The 22,871-nt window shown below is 39.7% G+C and overlaps 1 protein-coding gene across 1 annotated transcript in view; it reads right to left on the reverse strand.

The window, feature by feature from the left end:
- The window catches only part of LOC100447304 (uncharacterized), a 257,321-nt gene extending 246,400 nt beyond the window's left edge, over positions 1-10,921 (reverse strand). Inside the window, 2 exon segments of the mRNA XM_054557073.2 lie at positions 2,748-2,808; positions 10,892-10,921. Coding sequence (XP_054413048.2) covers positions 2,748-2,759 — 12 coding nt within the window. The 5' untranslated portion in view covers positions 2,760-2,808; positions 10,892-10,921.
- Positions 10,922-22,871: the final 11,950 nt, after the last annotated feature.

Consider the following 22,871-nt stretch of genomic DNA (forward strand, 5'->3'; position numbering starts at 1 on the left):
ATAACCAGTGACAACCGAAACCTATGAAGTTTTTAAAAGAATGTGATTGTTGTCAGAAGGAATCGGGTCCCGCAGTGCAGTTGTTCAGCTCCGGTTGCACTCAAAGCCATGGCTGAGGGGCGCGGGGAGGACTCCTCCAAGGCTGGTGGGCACAGACCAGCAAGAAAGTGAATTCTGCATACTGTACGGATCATCGCTCAGTTCAGGGCAGTCAGATTGCATCTCGGATCAACCAATTGTGCTTCATGAAACCGTCACCCCTCATTTGTGTCTGGCTGTTTTCTTCTGTCCGGCTGTAAACAAGGCCAGCTCTTTTTCTTCCTACGCTTATCTGCAGGGTCAGACCAAGTCAGTGGCCTCAAAGCTCAAGTGAAAGTTCCTTCTTGCAGACAACAGTTCCTGTGCACACTGGGAAGTCACAAAAAGAAGCAACTTTGGAATGACAGAGTTAGGGTCTCTTTTTGGAAACACATACCTTAGATTCCTACACATACCGGCGTGGCATGGCTCTTCCATGAAATGAAATTAAGTGTTCCTAATATGAACAACTGTTTTTTTCGGCAGATTAGCTCAGCAGATTCATCTTGCTGAGGAGGCGGGGGTGCTAGTGATTGTGTTTTGTTGTTTCACTGCTCTGGGGCTTTGCTTGGATCAGCCAAAAAAGACATGGATAGAAATACTGTCAATCTGGTCCCACTCCAGGAACCTATTCATGCCTGAATTGCTTGGAGGAGTGTAATGATGGCAACATTACAGGAACAGGTATGTTGGATTCCGTTCTCATCCACTTCGGCCACAGTATCGCCTTTACAATAAAGCAAAATACGATTTTGAAGGCACATCATCTCAATCATCAAAGGGAGGGGGTGTCACTGAAGCCCTTTTCGTTGGCAAGTGGCACAAAGGTAATGTTTAGTATTCACTACATTGAATTCTCCTAGCCAGCTGGTGTGTCCCTGTTAAGACTTTCATTTATGCAGCTTGAGCTGGAACCTTTTTTGTTCTCCCAGTCTATTACTTTGTCGATTCAAGGGATAACAGCCAAAGTGAAACAGCTTGCAATTTGCACCTGTCTGCTCTAAGCATTCCATGTTAGATTGCGTGGAGAGCAAACCCTTCACTGCTAATGAGAGTGAGACTGGGTAGGGCTGAATGCAGTTTTGTTGGGGGACTTACAGAATATCTTAGGGTTTTTTATTTTTTATTTTTTTTTGGTAACTGATTTGATGAGGATCTCCCCATTTTCATGTTTAGAGTCGCTGGGGTAAGAGAAAAATACAATTCAAAAAAAAACAAAAACAAAACACAAACACATAAAGTTGTGTACTCTTTAAAGAAAATTTTAAGTGTCACATAACTAAGAATGGAATTAATATTCAGCCTGAGTTGCCTCAGATAAGAAAGCAAGTAGTTAAATGCTAAATTATTTCCATGTGGGTGTAAACATAAAATACCTACAGAGACCTTTACTTTGTAGCATTGGCAAGGAAAGAAAGCAAATTTAAAAAATTTTTAGGCATATTCCAGAAATAGGACTAGTTTTGGTAATAATGTCAAGGGCCTAAAAATAAACTTGAGATTTCTGCTTAGATTGCCTTTGAAAATTTAAGCTGCTGAATCCGAAACAAAAATTCAAGGGTGTCACTTCAAAATCATACCTAGATAGATAGAAACATCTTTATCCAACTCATCATCATGTCACTCACAGAATGAATTCTCCACAATTGCACAAATGTCAGCACCTATGATTCTCCCAAATCTTTTCCCAGTTCTCTGCATTCCCCCAGCTTTGATTCTTTCAAGGAATTATATCAGTGGATTACCATCTATTTTGAAAGAATTAAACTCGTTGAGATGAAAGAGTTTTAATCATGGCTTATGACATTCCCCCCCAAACCTAGGGATATTTAAAAAATCAAAATAATGATGTTTGAATTATTAGGCAAAATATTCTCAAAGATGATCCAAAATTTAGTAAACTAAAAAAAAAAAAAAAAAAAGCCTAATAATCTATTTATCAAAGGATCTGTGCTACATTTGGATTCTAAACATTCCCCGCACTGGCACTTCCTGTTGAAATAATAACTTATATGATGACGGGTTAAGTGAAGTCAAAGTGGTCGCAAATGTGTCCTCCTAGTAATTAATATATTTGAATCTAGTTGTTGGCCCACATCTGGCCTGACAGATAACGTTCCAGCTTGTTCAGCGACGACCCTTTCAGCACAGCGTTAAGAGTCCTGCCAGCCTTTGCAGAGTCTGGTCAGGTCAAAGGGTTGAGCCATGTGTAATTCAGAACAGAGGAGGTCCCACGGTCACGCCACAAAAACAATTACACTACTTATTTCACTCTAGTCCTCGCCCAAAATTCACAAGCGTCACAGTTTCAGTGCAGCCAATCTGATTCTGCCCCTAGGCGATAAGCCACATGAAAATATGTGGTGCTGTGTTTATAAATCTAATCAAAAATAGAAACAGTGGACAGGCACCATGAGGTCCTACTATGGATCATGGGAATCCTTGGGAATTCTGAGGCACTTTTGTTTCTCTTCCATAGACTCTCTTTTGCTACGACGTTGCCTGCTACACTCGTTAATCATCCTCTTTACTCGTGAGTGCTACAAAGGAGGCTACATTTCTACTCACTTCTATACTTTCCATCCATGGAAAACGAAAAGTCAAGCTTGAAAGCCTGGCTTTTAAAGGAAAAAAAATTAAGGAGGGGCCTACTGTGACATCAACCTTACCTCTCTCTCCATGTTCTCAGCTTCTTGCCCTTGGCAATGCACAGATTTCAATCCAGTCTCTCTAAAAAAGAAAAATAATATTTAAAAACCAAGGTAAATTGACCCAACCATGAGCTATGTTAAGCAACGTGGGATTGGAGAGCTACAGTGCTACTTAACGGTTCCGAAAAATCTAAGTATAAAGTCAACAGGATATAAGCTGGTGTCTTACTTTTATTGTTGTTGCTCATTTCTTAAGCGAGATTCCTAATAAACTGAGGGTCAGTCAATATTCTCAAAATGTTTTACAAAGGCAATCTCTAGGAAAACTTCAGATTTGATTTAGATGCTTAAATGTCCTATTTTATGCCCCAAAAGTGACAAATTCAGATTGCATTGAAGTTACAATGACAACTTGCTGCTGCATACCTTAGGTACCTGTACTGTTTATCATTTAAAAGTTATGATCCGGTTTTGCAACAGTCATAAGTAGATAATATCTGATAAAGTCAATGATAAATATGTGTACTGAGGGGCTAAGCAGATTAAACCCTGAGAATATCACCCAGCAAAGATATAAAATATAAAAATTATAATGAAAGGAAATGTGGTTCTAACACTCATAAAACTCCTTAAAGTCATACAATAAATTATGAAGGTCAATCTGCAAATGATTACATTTGATATTATTTTAATTGACAGAAATACTACACCAGAATACAGTCTGGGCCAAGATAATTAGAATAAATGGAATTTTTTTAATGAATGATGATCCCAGCATTTATTAAATTATTGTAAACATTCACCAGAATAATCTTTTAGGCCATATATGGTGGCTCACATTTATAATCCTAGTACTTTGGGAGGCCAAGGCGGGTGGATTGCTTGAGCTTAGGAGTTTGAGACCAGCCTGGGCAATATAGTGAGACACCCATCTCTACAAAAAATATAAAAATTAGCCAGGCATGGTGGCACATGCCTGGAGTCCCAGCTTGGGAGGCTGAGGTGGGGGGCTGGCTTGAGCCTGTGAGACAGAGGTTGCGGTGAGGTGATATCGTGCCACTGCATTCCAGCCTGGGTGACAGAGCCAGACCCTGTCTCAAAAAAAAAAAAAAAGAAAAAAAAAATTCTTTTAAACTTTAAACTCGAAGTTTGCCCTTTTGAGATGGTTATCAGTATTTGACAGTAAAATAAAGCCCATCATGTATGAATGATACATGTGACACTTTTCTTATTCAGAGCTATCTATTATTGTTTTAAAAATTACTTTTTCAAAGTCGAGCTATCTATTATTGTTTTCAAAAATTGAATAGTATAAATGTTGAAAAATGAAAGATTTTAGTCCTTCTAGTGCTAATTTAAAAACTCCTACTGTTTTATGTAAAAGTAACATAAGAATTTTAAAGATTATATTGAATTACTTCCTAAAGTAAGTGAAAGACATGTAAAATTATTTAAAAGAAAAAACCAGTGTCAAGATTTTAAAAATTTAAACAATTAGCAGAAATTGAAGTTTGACTTGCTTGTGTTTTCCACAGCACAGTGACTGAAGAGTAATTCAAAAATATCTACTTCTAGGAACATATGTGGAGCAGAATTTTTTTCCCTTGAATTTGGCCTTAATCTAACAGTCAATATCTGTCTTTGAAAATGTTTGTAATTTGTAACATTGCTCAAGTTATTGTCATCATAAATTTGTTCTGCAGACATATAACCCAAAGTGTATAAGCCAAAAAGCCCAGGTTGCCTCTATTAACATAAATAGAATGCTCAGGAAACTTCAAATAAGGCAGACCACTTGTCTTCCTTCATAGATGGCTGCATTTTAAATGCCTTTCTGCACAAATATTCAGAATGCAGTCTCAGCAGAGTAAGACCCAATATAATTGTAAAATAAGATCAAAATTCCTCATTATCTCAGACAAAATGTAGAGTTGAATCCAGAAGGCAGCTTGATATAAGTGAGTGTTGTATCATTTTAAAAAGCTGCTGTCACCAGGGGAGGCGTACAGCTAGCTGTCTATTGCCCTGTCTCAGGAACGACAAGAGTGGCTCAGGGTGCCTCCCCACTTGGGAGTCTCTGACAGGTTCGATTAGGCATTATTTCAATAAAGAATGTCAGTCACTGAGTTTGTATGAGCTGGAATTTGGGGGTTGTAGTCAGACCCTCACAAATGGGGTACAACCAGCAGAATACGGGTGATGAAAAGCAAATGACCCATCCTGAGCCAAGGAAAATCAGTAAACATGTGACCTGGCTTTAGAGCACGAACAGATTTCGGCAAGCTGTTGGCTGTGATGGATATACTGACACATGAAAATGTGTCCCCAGTGCAATTCCTCAGGGCTTAGTTCAGAGACCTCAAAAGTGGGAAAGAATTGTTAAAAGGTGGAAAACGGCCCTCCAGCTCCTAAGGAGCTCTGGCAAGTGGTAGGGATAGAGAAAAGAGGTACGAGGCTGGGTTCCAGCGACCAGAGGAGCTGGATCAATATAGAGAATGCAGGGACCCAATAAATATGTGCACAGGCAGCCCAGTGAACTTTGAGGAATAGACAGTCAAATGGGAAAAGAGAAATGGAAGAAACATGTGAGCAAAGAGTGGTGAAGAAAATGAGAACAAGTTCATAGGACAATGAGTAGATTCTGTCAGTATGTAATAATTTCAACAAGTTAGTGATTATTAATGATCAGCTACTAAAGGATGACAGCGTGCTGGCAGCCCTTGCAGCCCTCACTCGCTCTTGGCGCCTCCTTGGCCTCAGTGTCCACTCTGGCCATGCTCGAGGAGCCCTTCACCCCGCCACTGCGCTGTGGGTACCCCTCTCTGGGCTGGTTGAGGCTGGAGCCGGCTCCCTCAGCTTGCTGGGAGGCGTGGAGGGAGAGGCTCGGGCGGGAACCAGGGCTGCCTGCAGTGCTTGTGGGCCAGCTAGAGTTCCGGATGGGCGTGGGCTTGGCAGGCCCCACACTCGGAGAGGCCGGCTGGCCCCCGCCAGCCACGGGCAGTGAGGGGCTTATCACCGGGGCCAGCAGCTGCGGAGGGTGCACCGGGTCCCCCAGCAGTGCCTGCCTACCAACGCTGCGCTGCATTTCTCCCAGAGCCTTAGCTGCCTCCCCGCGGGGCAGGGCTGGGACGTGCAGCCCGCCATGCCTGAGCCTCCCCATCCCCCGCCCCCCGCCCCCACCCCCAGCTCCTGGGCAGCCCCAGCCTCCCCAACGAGCACCGCCCCCAGCTCCACAGCACGGGGTCCCATCGACCGCCCAAGGGCTGAGGAGTACAGGCGCAAGGCACCGCACTGGCAGGCAGCTCCACCTGCGGCCCCAGTGAGGGATCCACTGAGTGAAGCCAGCTGGGCTCCTCAGTCTACTAGGGACTTGGAGAACTTTTATGTCTAGCTAAGGGATTGTGAATACACCAATCAGCACTCTGTATCTAGCTCAAGGTTTGTAAATGCACCAGTCAGCACCCTGTGTCTAGCTCAAGGTTTGTGAATGCACCAATCAGTGCTCTGTGTCTAGCTAATCTAGTGGGGACTTAGAGAACTTTTGTGTCTAGGTCAGGGATTGTAAATGCAACAATCAGCACCCTGTCAAAACGGACCAATCAGCTCTCTGTAAAACAGAGCAGTCAGCTCTCTGTAAAATGGACCAATGAGCAGGATGTGGGTGGGGCCAGATAAGGGAATAAAAGCAGGCTGCCCCAGCCAGCAGTGGTAACCCCCTCCTGTCCCCTTCCACGCCATGAAAGCTTTGTTCTTTTGCTGTTTGCAGTGAATCTTACTGCTGCTTGCTTTTTGGGTCTGCATTGCCTTTATGAGCTGTAACACACACCAGGAAGATCTGCAGCTTCACTCCTGAGCCAGCGAAATCACAAACTCACCAGAAGAAAGAAACTCCTAACACATCCGAACATCAGAAGGAACAAAGGCCAGACACACTGTGTTTAAGAACTGCAACACCCATGGCGAGGTTCTGTGGCTTCATTCTTGAAGTCAGTGAGATCAAGAACCCACCAATTCCGGACACATTACCACATTCCTTTTGAAACGCAAAAAAACTACTGCTCAAGTAACTGGCAAAATATGAAGCCAATCAGAAAATGGATTGATTTGCTAAACAAACTATAAGACCTTCACTGTGGGCCAGGTGCAGTGGCTCACGCCTGTTATCTCAGCACTTTGAGCAGCTGAGTGGATTGCCTGAGGTCAGGAGTTTGAGACCAGCCTGGCCAACATGGTGAAACCTTGTCTCTACTGAAAATACAAAAATTAGCCAGGCATGGTCGTGCATGCCTGTAATCCCAGCTACTCGGGAGGCAGAGGCAGGAGAATAACTTGAACCTGGGAGGTGAGAGTTGCAGTGAGCCGAGATTGAGCCACTGCCCTCCAGCCTGGGTGACAGAGCAAGAACAAGACTTCCGTCTAAAAAAAAAAAAAAAAAAAAAAAAAAGACGTTCACTGTCAAAAAAAAACCCTCCAAAGCAGCTAGCTTAAAAAAAAAAGAAAAAGAAATTATAAACACTATAAATTTACCAAAAATAATAATAATAACTTTATGCTTTATCAGGAATCCTAGACTTAATAAATAAACGGGCACCACTGCAAAACTCACACTGTGGCTGCAGGTTTGGATCACAGTGTAGCATGTTTATAGAAATACAAGTGGCCTACAATAGGGATCATTTTCTAAAAGCCAGTCTCCAACTTGCAAGCAGATTAATAACTTCAATATCCCCTACTTGCAAGTAACCTGTTAGCCACATTCTCTTGAGTCCAGGTTAATAAGCACTGCTGATTTGTATAGTCATTTTGTTGTTTGTTGATTTGAAGGCTGATTTTAAAACGGCTTTCACTGAAATTATTGGCCTTATATTGCAAATTAAGCCTTGGAATTGCCAGATCTCTGACGACTGGTTCATTGCTTCCAGAGAAGGGAATTAACATGGCTACAGCTGTCGTTTCATTGCATTTCTCTTCTCAAGCAGACCAGCAAGGGCAAAGATGGTATTTAACAGAGGTCACAAGCCAGATTCTGTCTGCAGAAACATTTTGTTTAACCTCCACAGTGATTTTTAAAATGTTGAGCCAATATTTAAAAATAAGAAAGTTGCCACTTAAAATAGAAATCCAATTTCTGATTTGTCTTGGAAAATTAAAAGCTTTGGCAACATACAGTCAGCATTCATGGTTGGCAGCAATTGGCCAGAGGTGAGTGGCAGCAGCGTGTTTTTCAGGCAATATTCTCCAGGCCCATGGTTCCCATTCTCCCTACTGCAGACCACAAACCAAAATGTCCTCTCCATTAAGGCATCGTTTTAGTCATTGCTGCATCCTTGGAACGAAGAGCAGAGCCTCGGAAGCAGTGGGTGCTCGAAAAATATTTATGTAATGTTGAATGAAGTGATCTCAAGGCAGATAGGTAATATTCATGGGTGGCTCTAAGACAATAGGGAGTGTCCAGGAGCCCTCACAATGTATGCCCCAATTTTAAAAACTCTGCCAATCCTTAGCTTGAACTGCTGTTTTTCTTATAAAGAAAGATTTTCCCCTGTCACTAACAAAAGCAGGGCCACAAGTGTCAAGGAAAACGAAAGCCCACATAGACCCCACACACTTTACTCATTTATGTTTCTTGCCTGGCCCCTACAGGCATCTGAATTTGAAACTTCTGAGAGACAGATGAGAGGAGGCCTGGTACCCACAATGACAAACTGCTCCACCATCATTCTCCCCCTCATCCTGCCCAGTAGTTTTCTGCACTACTGTCTAAATCTACATTGAGGAATAAGTAAAAAGAGGAATATAAACCCTGCCTTGGAGAGTCAATAGTTAAACTTAACACACCATCACTCTACATAGGAGTAAGAACAGCAGTGTGGAATGGACTGGCATGTATGGTTAAGAAAGAACTGGTTTGGCTGGGCGTGGTGGCTCACACCTGTAATCTCAACACTTTGGGAGGCAGAGGCAGGCAGATCACAAGGTCAGGAGATCGAGACCATCCTGGCTAACGTGGTGAAACCCCGTCTCTACTAAAAATACAAAAAATTAGCCGGGCATGGTGGCGGGCACCTGTATTCCCAGCTACTCGGGAGGCTGATGCAGGAGAATGGCATGAACCCGGGGGATGGAGCTTGCAGTGAGCCGAGATCGCGCCACTGCACTCCAGCCTGGGAGACAGAGCAAGACTCCGTCTCAAAAAAAAAAAAAAAAAAGAAAGAACTGGTTCAAATCTCCTGCATGCAGAGGAGTTGTTTAACCTCTGAAAGTCTCCAGTTTCTCTACAGGATATTTGAGAAATTTTTAAGATTGTGTATATCAGACTTCCAGCTTCCACTTAAGGTGTCCAAAGCTGGAAAGGGCATCATTCCCAAAAGTAAAGCAATAAATATCCTAAGTAATCTGCAAATTTACCAATGCTATTAAACTCATCAGAGAGCTGAGGTCATAGGGTGACAGATTAATCCCAAACCTAGAGACAGTAAAGTGCCTCCAAGGAGTGACAGGACGCAAGCACTTGCTTACTGGAGCAGGTAGGAAACCCCTTGCGAATCAGTAAGAAGAATTCACCCAAAAATTGTCAAAAATGTCTAAAGTCTGAATGTGGATTTAGTTAACGGTATAGAACTTGTGGGATCTTCAGACACAAGGGAAATTCACATCTACTCACAGCCTCTTCTCCATAGACCTTCTGGGTGCTCAGAATAAATACTGGGGCAAGGTGAGAGCTCAGAGTGGTGGATCCAAATGGGGGGAAACTTTGCCTCCAAGGGGACATTTGGCAATGTCTGGAGATATTTTTGATTGTCACAACTAGAGGGATCCGGTGGTTAGAGGCCAGTAATGTGGCTAAACATCCTACAATACATAGATGAGCCCACTACGACAATGAATTGCCCAATCCATAATATCAATAGAGCTGCTATTGAGAAACCCTGGTCCAGAGAAAGCTTCCCCAGTGATGCAGGTTTTGTGGAGAGGAAGAGAAGCCACTACAGAAAAGCACAAAGCCTTAACTGAATATTCCACCTCTACCTCTTCTAAGGAAAAGAAGCCTCATCTGTTGGAAGGGCAGTGAACCCTGTTGTACCAAGCCACAGATTAAGACTCTTTGCAGCTGGGAGAAGAGAATACAAACATACCCTGTAACCCTGTGGTAGGAGCAAGAAAATTTCTTGGCCTGAATTATTAGAGGTCTCCTACTTAAGGCAGAGGGACAGGATCACTGAGATGGCCCCATCCCAGAGACCCAGAGACACAGCTCCAGCTTAATTCTGAGAAGAATATCCACACAGTCTACCATCAGGCTAGCAAGCACTGAATAGCCAGTAATGTCAATGTCCTGGTGGAAGAGGAACAAAAACATAAAGAGTGACGCTGTCTAAAGGAAAGTTGCAAAGAAAGGACTTAAATATGGCCAGGCGTGGTGGCTCACGCCTGTAATCCCAGCACTTTGGGAGGCCGAGGCAGGCAAATCACGAGATCAGGAGATTGAGACTATCCTGGCTAACATGGTGAAACCCCATCTCTACTAAAAATTCAAAAATTAGCCAGACGTGGTGGCATGTGCCTGTAGTCCCAGCTACTCGGGAGGCTGAGACAGGAGAATCGCTTGAACCTGGGAGGTGGAGGTTGCGGTGAGCCAAGATAGCACCACTGCACTCCAGCCTTGGCAACAGAGCAAGGCTCCATCTCAAAAAAAAAAGGGGGGCTTAAACTTGAACCTTAAGCCAACACTGAAGAAACTTCTCCTATTAACAGCCACCACTCTAAGCATGAGTTAAGACTAGAAGAGTTCTCAGCCTGTGACACACTGATGATAGCCTTAACAACAACAACCACCACACCCAGCTCAAGTCCTGTCCTGGCTAGACAGACTGACCCCCACTCATTGAAAGACTAACAAAATAAAAGGCGTGCCATTTCTGGGTATAAAGAATGTTTATCTCAGTCTCTACTGTCCTACCCAAAATGAGCAGCTTCCCAATAAAGTCAGGTGACAAATAAAAAAATAAAGGGGGAGTGGAGGGGAGGGGGCAGTCTGTCAGATAGACAAAGCAATCAAGAGAAGCAGAATCAGATGTGATCCAGGTGTTGAAAATGTCAGATAATTAAAAATAATGTGATTAATGTGTTAAAGGCCCTAATATAAAAGGTGGACAACATACCTGACTAGATGTGGAATTTCAGCAGAGAGATGGAAACTGTAAGAAAGAATTAAATGAAAATGTTAGAAATAGTATGGTATGCAGAATGCTATCAACAACCTCATTAGTAGTCTCAACATGACTGAGGATAGAATTAGAATCAGTTGAACTCAAACTGTCACCAATAGAAATTACTCAAATTTAACTGCAAAGATTTTTTTTAATGAGTTAAAAAAAAAAAGTTAATGCAGAGGATCCAAGAGTGATGGGACCAATTCAAATAATTGGACATACCTGTAATTTTGAATGCAAAAGGAGAAGGGAGCACAGGGTAGAAAAACCACTGAAGGGATGGTGGCTAGGAATTCCCTCAAATTAGTGATGGACACCAAAACTCACATTCGAAGGAACTCAGAGAAGACCAACTAGCATAAAACACACGTGGATATATCATCTATAAACTACTAAAAACCAACAGCAAAGAAAAAATCTTGAGGGCAGACAGAGAAGAGAGGCATATCACACACAGAGGAACACACATACAAATTACATCAGACAATTAAAAACTATGTGAACCAGAAGGCAGTAAAGGAAACATCTTTACAGAAAAAAAATCATAAATACAAAATTTTATACCCCAAAAAATATCCTTCAGAAATTATGATGTGGGGCCGGATGTGGTGGCTCACACCTGTAATCCCAACACTTTGGGAAGCAGAGGTGGGTGGATCACCAGAGGTCAGGAGTTCGTAACCAGCCTGGCCAACGTGGCAAAACCCGGTTTCTACTAAAAATACACAAAAATTAGCCAGGTGTGGTGGAGTGCACCTGTAATCCCAGCTACTCCAGAGACTGAGGCAGAAGAATTGCTTGAACCCGGGAGGTAGAGGTTGGCAGTGAGCCAAGATCGCACCACTACACTCCAGCCTGGGCAACAGAGCAAGACTCCGTCTCCAAAAAAAAAAAAAAAAAACAGAAATGATGATGTGGGATATGAACATGGTAGAATGAAGATTGTCAAAACTCAGCCTTCAAAAAACAATTATAAAATTGCAGAAGAAAAGGGTCTAAAACAGCAATCTCAGTGCTCTGGAAAATGACCAGAGGTGAAAAACAAATAAAGAAAAACATTCATTAATGGAAAACTGCTCAAATTAAGGCATGAATTGGGGGAGTCCACAGCATTCTTGGTTGAGGTTCCTCCAGTCCCCCACTACCCCGACCAGTGTTGTAAAGTTGCCAGGGAAAGTCTGGCCAAAAAAAAACAACAATTTCACTGTTGGAGGGAGATGACTTCATTTGATGCTAGGGCAGAAAATCCACACCCGGTTGTATTGTAAGTGGAAGTAGCAAACTAATGGGAAGCAAATGATGAAAGCCCATGGCTCTACCACCCTGAATTGCAGTCCCCCTTGGGTGGAGCAGTGAAAAATTTAACTAATCATTAATTTGGCAGGAAGAATCTAGAGATGAGAGGGCCAAAGAAGGGCTGGCTGATTGCTCCTCAGGTCTCTGGCTAATTGGGAGGCTGTGCACACGTGCAGGGAAGACTCAAGAGGGCCCAATTGTCTACACATCCTGCATGGACTTGGATGCTATGTAAGTCTACAGGAAAGACCCAGGAGGGCCTGGCAGAAAGTAAACTCTGTGAACGTCTGAAAACTGTCTGAATGTTGAATGGGCTCCCAAACCCTCCCACAGATCAATCAGCAGAAGACGGAAATCTTACGGTCAAGGTGTTTGAGGACAATCATTGGTTGACTACCAAACTATGCAGACACAGAGGAGCCACTAGAAAGTCAGCATAAACTTAACCTTTAAATTTTTCTTAAAATAAACAGAGACATCAGCAGCCACATATCATGGGGAAGACAGATTCAACAGATTACGTTCCGGCAAGTTACTAAAACCAGAACAAAAGAAAACAAGCAAAACAATAACAACACACAAAAAGCAACAATAACAGCACTCAAGGAAAAAAAATCAGAATTATATTTGCTACAATATATTATCTAAGATGTCTGGTTCTTGACAAAAATTTACAAGACAGAAAAAAAGGAAATTGTGACCTATATTCAGGGAACTAAGCTGTCAATAACAATTAACTCTGAGTGGATAAGGAGGTTGCGTTTAGCGGACAAAGACTTCAAAGCATTTATTATAACTATGTTCAAAGAATTAAAAGAAGCCATGTTTAAAGAATTAAAGAAAAATATCTGACAGAATTAAAATAAAATATGATAAAGAAAAAATATAGTTTTAAAAATAAGAAATTAAAAAAAAAATCATTAACACTCATACACAAAAATTAACCCCAAATGGGTCATAGTCCTAAATGTAAAAGCTAAAACTATTAAAATTCTAGGTGAAAGTTTTTGTGACTTTGGCGGTCTTATTCACAATTAATTATGAGAACAAAGGTACAATCCCTAAAAGAAAAAAATTGAAAAAACAACCTTCAAAATTAAAAACATATTATTACAAGTTTAGCTGCTCAAAACACCCAATTTATTGCTTCACGATGCTATAGTTCAAAAGTCTGCCAGGGTATGGCTGGTTTGTGCTCAAACTGAAATCAAAATGTCAGGTGGCTACACCGTTATCTGAAGCATGGGGCCATTCATGTTATTCATGTTATTGACAGGATTCAGTTGTTTTCACCTTGAGGGCTGAAAGCCTCCCTTCCTTGCTGACTGTCAGTTAGGAGCCACATTTAGCTTCTAGAGGTAGCCACATTCTACATCCTGTGACCCACTCCATCTTCAAGCCAGCAATGGTGTGTACATCAAAACCTTCTTATGCTTTGAATCTCTCTGGCTTCTCTTTCTATCACCACCCAGAGAAAACTTTCTGGTTTGAAAGGGCTTGTGTGACAAAATTTATCCTACCTACATAATCTCTGTATCTTAAGATCGACTGATTGATACTTTAATTACTGCAAAATCCCTTCACATCAGTACCTAGATTAGTTATTGGATATCCAGAGGACAGGAAACTTGGAGAGACATGTTTAAAATTATGCTTACATAAGTGTAGCACGGGAAGGAAAAAAAAAGAAAAAAAAAGGCTTACCAAAACATCATTAAGAAGGGAAAAGACAAGCCACAGACTGGGAGAGACTATTTTTGAATTTACATACCTAATAGATAACTTATATTCAGAATATATAAACACCACTTACAATTCAATAATAAGATGGCAAGCAACCCAGTTAGAGGATGGACAAAAGATATGAATAGACATTTGCTAAGAAGATATATGAATAGCTAATGAGCACATGAAAAGATGCTGAACATCATTAGTCAATGCCATTCCCAGGCATTTCCCCAAATGAAATATAAACATATTTCATACACAAAAATCCATACACGAATATTTTTAATGGCTTTATTTTAATTTCTAAAAAATAGAAACAACACTGATTAATGTCCCCCAGCTGGTGAATGGATAAACCATGGTAAAGCATGCAATAGAATACTATTCAGTAATAAAAGACATAAATCTTAAAGGTGAAGGAATACAGACTCAAAGCCTACAAAATGTTTAATTCCATATATGCCTTGCTGGAAAAGTCAAAACATAGCGACAGAAAATATATCAGTGGTTACAAGGGCTAGGGCAAAGGGATAATTTGGCTACAAAGGAATGAAAGGGAATCCAGCATAAATGAGGAGGAAAGTAATCGAATTCTTTCATATTTTGATCATAGTTGTAGTTACCTGAATGTATGCATTTGTCAAAATTCACAAAACTGTATACTAGAAAGGATGAATTTGACTGTATGTTAGTTACAGCTTCATCTTAAGAAAGAGAAACCTAATGTATATAAATTGCTCAGGAAAGAGTAGACTAAACTTTTTTTTCTAATTTTCATCAAAGAAATAAATGTTTATGACAAGAAATAAAATACAACAAAATGGTTAATATAAATCTGCCCCCCACCCTGTTTTTTACCCACCCCAATTCATAACTCATAGAGGTGAATAGTTTTCATCTATTATGATTTTTGTTTGATGTGATGGTTAATTCTATAACTGTAATTAATATAATTAATGCAATGGTGTGTATCTTATCATTGATATCATGTATATATTATATTGAAATAATAAAGAGTAATAAAGTATTTAAATTATAATTTCTTATGTTTTTTATGTTATATTTCTTATGTTGTTTTCTTAATCTTGTCATAGATTAGGGGTTGGATGGTGTTACCCAAAAAAAAGTCAACATTCTAACCCCCAGTACATGTGAACATGACCTTATTTGTATATAGGGTGATCTGGCTTCTCTTTCTATCACCATCCAGAGAAAACTTTCTGGTTTGAAAGGGCTTGTGTGACAAAATTTATCCTACCTACATAATCTCTGTATCGTAAGATTCACTGATTGATACTTTAATTACTGCAAAATCCCTTCACATCAGTATGAGTTAAGATGAACTCATACTAGAGTTCAGTTCAGCATGAGTTCAGATGAACTCATACTGCAGATGAGTTCAGATGAAATCATTAAGGTGACCCATAGTCAAATGCAACTGTTTGCTTATAAAAAGTGGAAATTTGGTGACAGAGACAGAACTGCACACAGGAAGAAAACCATGTGAATATGAAGAAAGAGATGGGGGTGATGCCTCCACAAGCCACGGAATGCCAAAGACTGCCAGCAGTCACCAGAAGCTATGGGGAGGCATGGAACAGATAGTTCCTCACAACCGTTAGAAAGAACTGACCCTGCTGACACCTTGATTTTAGACTTCCAGCCTCCAGAACAGAGAGAGAATAAATCTCTGTTGTTTAAGCTGCCCAGTTTGAGCTACTTTGTTATGACAGTCCTAGCAAAGTATATTAATTTGGTGTATTACCATGAATGATTAAAATGTATTTTATTTATACTATTCTTTTTTTCTCTTCTCTCCACATCACTTCCAATTATGTAAGTTACTGGGTATCAAGATTTCATGTCTTCTAATGGTTGCATTAAATAATATCAAACCTTTATTTGTTATATCATAGCCTCTACAGAGAATTGCCTCACTTCTTTCAAAGCATGAGCATTTTAAGGCCCACACCCTTTCTACCATTTCTTCCCAACATCTCTCTCCAAATCTCTCTCAACTATACCATTACTTTGAATTTTCAGGTTGAATATATACATTCTGTCATAACCATAATAATTATAATAACATTTTGTGCTTTTGTTAATTTAAATTTGATTTTTATATTTTGAGGTCAAATGTCACATTTTATTAATTATATAGGGTATAATTGAACACTTCTGCAATAGTCAAAGTAATAAAAAATGCACTAGTAATTCTGGATGCCTTTATAGAAACTTACACATGGAATATGGCATGCAGATCCTGATGGAGTTAGAAGTCTATAAAAGAGAGCTAAAATGTAGATTCCTTGATGGTACTAAATAAGGTTGACCCTAGAAAAATCATCAAATAGTAAATAAAAATTCATTATATAGGCATACTTTGTCTTCAAAAAGCCTCACTTTCTCCAAATTCTATTTCATATTTTCCCAAAATGCTAAACTTTTTTTTTTTTTTTTTTTTTTTGAGAAGGAGTCTTGCTATGTCACCCAGGCTGGAGTGCAGTGGTGCGATCTTGGCTCATTGCAACCTCCGCCTCCCCAGTTCAAGCGATTCTCCTGCATCAGCCTCCCAAGTAGCTGGGACTACAGACACATGCCACCACACCCAGCTAATTTTTTTTTTTTTTTTTTTTTTAGTAGAGATGGGGTTTCACCATGTTGGCCAGGATGGTCTCGTTCTCTTGACCTTGTGATCCACCCACCTCGGCTTCCCAAAGTGCTGGGATTACAGGCGTGAGCAACGGTGCCTGGCCTCAAAATACTATACTTTTATTTTCCAAGTTAAGAGAAAATCAAGAAATCAATTCATGCTAATATGTAAATGATTCTTAATGGTCCTTCCAAGGCAACATTTATAATTTTTTTAAACTTTTATTTTAAGTTCAGGGGTACATGTGCAGGTTTGTTACATAGGTAAACTTGTGTCATGAGGGTTTGTGTACAGATTATTTCATCACCCAGGAATTTAGCCTAGTATCCATTCTTTTTTTTCTGTTCCTCTCCTTCCTCCAATACTCCACCTTCCAATAGGCCCCAGTGTGTGTTGCTCCCCTCGATGTGTCCATGTGTTCTCATCATTTAGCTCCCACAATAGCCATTATTATTATTATTATTAGCTCCCATAGTAACCATTCTGATTGGTGTGAGATGCTATCTCATTGTGATTTGATTTGCATTTCTCTAATGATCAGTGATGTTGAGCTTATTTTTCATATGATTGTTGGCCACATGTATGTCTTTTTTTGAAAAGTGTCTATTCATGTCCTTTTTCCACTTTTTTGTGGGATCGTTTGTTTTTTCTTGTAAATTTAAGCTTCTTATAGATGCTGGATATTAGACCTTTGTCAGACACAGATTTTGAAAACATTTTCTCCCATTCTATAGGTTGTCTGTTCACTCTTTTGATAGCTTCTTTATTTTCATTATGCAGAAGCTCTTCCATCCCATTTGTCAATTTTTGCTTTTGTTGCAATTGCTTTTGGCGTCTTTGTCATCAAATCTTTACCCGTGCCTATGTCTTGAGTGGTCTTGCTTAGGTGGTCTTCCAGCGTTTTTACAGTTTTGGGTTTTACATTTACATCTTTAATCCATCTCATGTTCATTTTTGTACATAGTGTAAAGAAGAGGTCCAGTTTCAGTCTTCTGCAAATGGCTAGCCAGTTATCCGAGCAACATTTGTTAAATAGTGAATCCTTTCCCCATTGCTTGTTTTTGTCAGGTTTGTCGAAGATCAGATAGTTGAAGGTTGGCGGTTGTATTTCTGGGTTCTCTATTCTGTTCCATTGGGCTATGTGTCTGGTTTTGTCCCAGTATCATGCTGTTTTGGTTACTGTAGGCCCATGGTATAGTTTGAAGTCGGGTAGCATGATGCCTCCAGTTTTGCTCTTTTTGCTTAGGATTGCCTTGGCTATTTGGGATCCTTTTTGGTTCCATATGAATTTTAAAATAGTTTTTTCTAGTTCTGTGAAGAATGTCAGTGGTAGTTTAATAGGCATAGCATTGAATCTATAAATTGCTTTGGGCAGTACGGCCATTTTAACGATATTGATTCTTCCTGTTCATGAGCATGGAATGTTTTTCCATTTGTTTGTGTCATCTCTGATTTCTATCAGCAGTATTTTGTAGTTCTCCTGGTAGAGATCTTTCACCTCCCTGGTTAGCTGTATTCCTTGGTATTTTATTCTTTTTGAGGCAATTGTGAATGGGTGTTCGTTCCTAATTTGTCTCTCAGCTTGACTGTTGTTGGTGTATAGGTATGCTAGTGACTTTTGCACATCAATTTTGTATCCTGAGACTTTGTTGAAGTTATATATCAGCTTAAGGAGCTTTTGGGCAGAGATGATGGGGTTTTCTAGATATAAGATTATGTTGTCAGCAAACAGGGATATGTTGTCAGCAAACAGGGATAGTTTAACTTCCTCTCTTCCTATTTTTGTGACCTTTATTTCTTTCTCTTGCCTGATTCCTCTGGCCAGAACTTCTAATATTATGTTGAATAGGAAAATGTTAATTTTATATTCAGGGGATACATGTGCAGGTTTATTACAAGGGTATATTTCATGATGCTGAGGTTTTGGCTTCTATTTTTCCCGTCACCCAGGAAGTGAGCATAGTACCTAACAGAATGGTTTTCAACCCTTGCACCCCTCCCTTCCTCTGTCCTTTTGGAGTCCCTGGTGCCTATTGTTCCCATCTTTATGTCTGTGTGTGCCCAAGGTTTAGCACACTTATCAGTGAAAACAGGCGATATTTCGTTTTCTGTTTCTGCATCAATTTACTTAGGTTACTGGCCTTCAGCTGCATCCATATTGCTGCAAATGACATGATTTCATTCTTTTTATGGCTGTATAGTATTCCATAGTGTAAATGTACCACAGTTTCTTTATCCAATCCACCACTGATGGGCACTTAGCTTGATTCTGTCTTTGCTATTGTGAATAGTGCTTCAATAAACATGAGTGAAGGTGTCATATTTTTGTGCTTTGTCTGCAATTTATTCTAAAAACCAAAACCTGACAGCAGCCTTCTCACTATGACTATATTAATACTGCTTACTGTAAGATCATGCAGTTGCTAAGTTCAGTGTCATGGCTCCTGTACTACTCAAAGGAGAATAGACCCAGCATCAAGGTTAAATGGCCCCTTTCATCTATAATTTGTTTGCCTCCCTTCCCGGTCCATTTTCTTCCTTCACTCTTTCTGTGAAAATTCAATTCATCAAATGTTTCATTCCTTGGGTTAAATCTCTGCATCATTTAACAACATTTCTCACACTTTCTGAATCTTTGACATCTTTTCCCTACTTTCTGGGACATTTTCTTAACTTTGTCTTCCAACTTCTTTTTTTTTTTTTTGAGACAGAACATTGCTCTGCTGCCCAGGCTGGAGTGCAGTGTGCCATCTTAGCTCACTGCAACCTCAGCCACCTGGGCTCAAGCAATTCTTGTGCTTCAGCCTCCCGAATAGCTGGGATTACAGGAGTGCACCACGCCCAGCTAATTTTTGTATTTTTAGTAGAGAAGTGGTTTCACCATGTTGGCCAAGATGGTCTCGAACTCCTAGCCACAAGGGGTCCACCCACCTCGGCCTCCCAAAGTGCTGGGATTACAGGTGTCAGCCAACCGGGCCCAGCTCCAAATTCTTTATTGACTCTTTTTTACAATTGTGATTATACTTTTAATTTCAAAAAGTTCATTTTTGTTATCTGATGCTTCCTTTTTTGGCACCATATTATTGTTTTATGGATGTAAGACTTTCATTTTTCAGAGATTTTTTGCTTTGGTTTGTTTTGTTTTAATTTCTCCAGTCTCTCAATTACCTCCTTCTCCCCAGGATAAGTTTCTCAGTTTGCTTACCATTGTCCTTCGATTTCATGTTGCCGTTTTTCCTCACATCATTGATGGTCCTTGCTTATAGGCTGATGGTTGATGGACCTTGGTTGACCATTCATAGTTAAGTATGAGAGAACTGAAAGACAAACAAATGCTTGTGTACATGAGTACTCTTCTGTTTAGGGTAGGAGGGCATCATTTTAGGGTAGGAAGATGAGGAGGGGGACATTAAACTGTCCTCTCCCACTTGAGAATGAAGAACCAGTATCCATTATATTTGCCTAAACGTTTCCAGACATTTGCTTCAAAATGTTTTAAAGAAGAATATTCTGATTTTTTTCTTATAGGGAAATTCCTGTCTGTCACATGATATGATAATACAATAATATATAATATATGGCTGTAATTACTTTTCTTGTTTGCATACCCCCAAAAACAACTTTGAAATTTTAGATGACTTCTGGTTGACATACAAAATTTTCTATCATAAGTTAGCTAAAAATGTGATTTCTAGCATGCTATAAATACTAAAATTTTAAAATATTCCTGTTACATAACTTTTGTCACTCATATAAACGTATCCAGTGGAATATAAATACAATAGTATTTTATACCTTCTATTATTCATTTTCAAAATACATGAACTCACTATTTTTATTGTTGATAGTTTCATAATACTTCTTTTTTGACTTGGGTTTCCATTTTACTTCTCTTACAGAATTTTATTACTTTATTTTAAGGTATTATATATTTGTGCTTGAATAAATACATATTTTGTTGAACGCCTTTTATTACATCTGCAACAAAAATATTTATATAAATTAAAATAACTTTTTCTATATTCTATATGCCTATAATACACTATTAACTTTTTTCCTTCTCAATTCAATTATAATTAGTTCACAAATTAGAAAAAATATAACTGCAGTATACCACAAATATTGATAAATAATTGTCAAACACATAAAGTGTTATTATTTTTAAAAGTGCCTCTAAATTAAAGAAATTGGAAAGAGTCACTGAGTTCAGTTCTGCAGGTTGTACATTGCACAACTCAGGGGAGCACCATTCAAACCAAAGTGTGTGGGTTGAGTGTCCCCTTTGAAGTAGTGCACTTGTGCACATATGTGCAGCAGCCCTGGGTGGTACTTTTTTTATAACATCAGTTCATTTGTCTATGGAGAAATATTACTGACCCATATTTCTGCATAACTCTGTTGCTATTTTTCTATGGGAATGGAAGGAGTTTCATCATGATTTCATCATCATAGTGTCATCAAACATTATTTATAATGCTCTATGAGTTGGCCTCTCAGAATTGTTGCTATTGCTCTTGTTGATGTTTGGCACCAGGGCGGTTCACTAGAATGACAAGAGAGATGTGGAAGAGGTATGCCTGCATTTTGAGCAGTGATGGTTAAGAGGAGAGATGGGAAAGAACAACCAGTGTTTTCTAAGACTGATTAGCTTTAGAAAAAGAGGACACATGGAAGATGAAAATCTTGAAATTAATTACTTTAAAATTATCTGTGTTTGAAGATCTCTGTACCACTTCGTATGTAGGAGCACATGTTGTATGTATGTGATATGGTGAGGGGTTGGGGGAGAACTCTGGTTTTGTTCTCAACTTTCAATTAAACCCTGTATTTGCAGCTGCACTTTGTTCTACTGCCCAGCTCTCTGGAGTTCTCCTGAGAACCCTGGCTCCCTCTTTCCCAGAAAACTTCTCTAGGCTATCGCTTTTCTTATTCTGCTTTATCAACCAATGGTGGCTCAACTCTTTTTCCTTTTCCAGAAACGTACCGTCCTCTCTTACCTGCAGTACCTTCCCTCCCATTCTGCATGCTTTCACTAATGCTTTACTAGTGTTTTAATGAAAGCTCAAGAGAGATGAGAAAAATAGATATTGTGAACCAAAAACTCATAGAAAGATCTCAATAAACAGTTATCATATTTACCAGCTAATCTAAATGGAGCATTGAACTATGCTTTACTCAGAGCAGCAAAGGTCCTCTCCGGGCCATTCAGGGCATCCCAGACACTTCTTCCACTACTCAGCCTGATCATGGTACCACTAAAATGAGCTTTGGCTAACAGAGCCTATAAGCATTATACTAATGAGCCAGACCGTGATTGAAGTGTAGGCTTAAGGTCAGTGAATAGAAGCCTATACCTGCCTTACCCAAGCAAGAATTTAACTTGGAATTTCCCTAGCACCAGATAGAAGAAAAATCCCAAACTGCATTTATGAGGTCACACCAATAGGGGAAAACAGATCACTTTTAGCAAGCACATGGCTTTCAAAAACACACCTGTTTCTTTGTTATTGATAGTGTAATTAATCGATCTCTAGAATCTGATTGAAAACATTGGGCTATAAATCATGCCATATGAACAGTCCCGGATGCATCACTGCTAGTAATTCAAAGCATATTTCATCTGCCTGTGGCACGCATTTCAGGATTAGTGTCACATCTGGATTAACGAGAAACAGCAGGGGCTATCTGTTTATATGGTCACATTTCTACCTTTCATTTTACTTCATATTCAACCTGACACTGGCTATACATATCAATACACACGTCAAAGTGGGTTTATATCTCTTTGTCAGGTATCTAGGAAAAAAACATTGGTTGACTCACAAGTGATGGGAAATTAATATCATGAAATGACACTTTTGCTACCAAAAGAAACAAACATTATTCATTGTGCCCACTACCTGAACTTGTCATCTAAGTAGAAATGTTCTTCATCATTAAGTTCATTGCTAGGATAGTCTATATTTATTCCCAAGGCCCACATTTACTTGTCTTTCATTCATTCAATACATATTTATTGAGCACCTACTATATATATGAAAGACACAATTTTAAGTGCAGTGGGTGACACTGGTCCCTGTCCCTAAGGAAATTACAGCCCAGGGGGGAAATGACTAGTATATAAGTAACCACAGTATCAAATAGATACTGCAGCAATGAGATAAAAGTGGCACAGCTAGTCGCAAAGAGCCTTAAAGTTCTCAAAAAAAATTAGAGTGAGGTAGAAAAAAAAATCATACTCCCTGGAAGTGT

Source organism: Pongo abelii, chromosome 5, assembly GCF_028885655.2.
Source record: "Pongo abelii isolate AG06213 chromosome 5, NHGRI_mPonAbe1-v2.0_pri, whole genome shotgun sequence".
NCBI classification, from domain to species: domain Eukaryota; kingdom Metazoa; phylum Chordata; class Mammalia; order Primates; family Hominidae; genus Pongo; species Pongo abelii.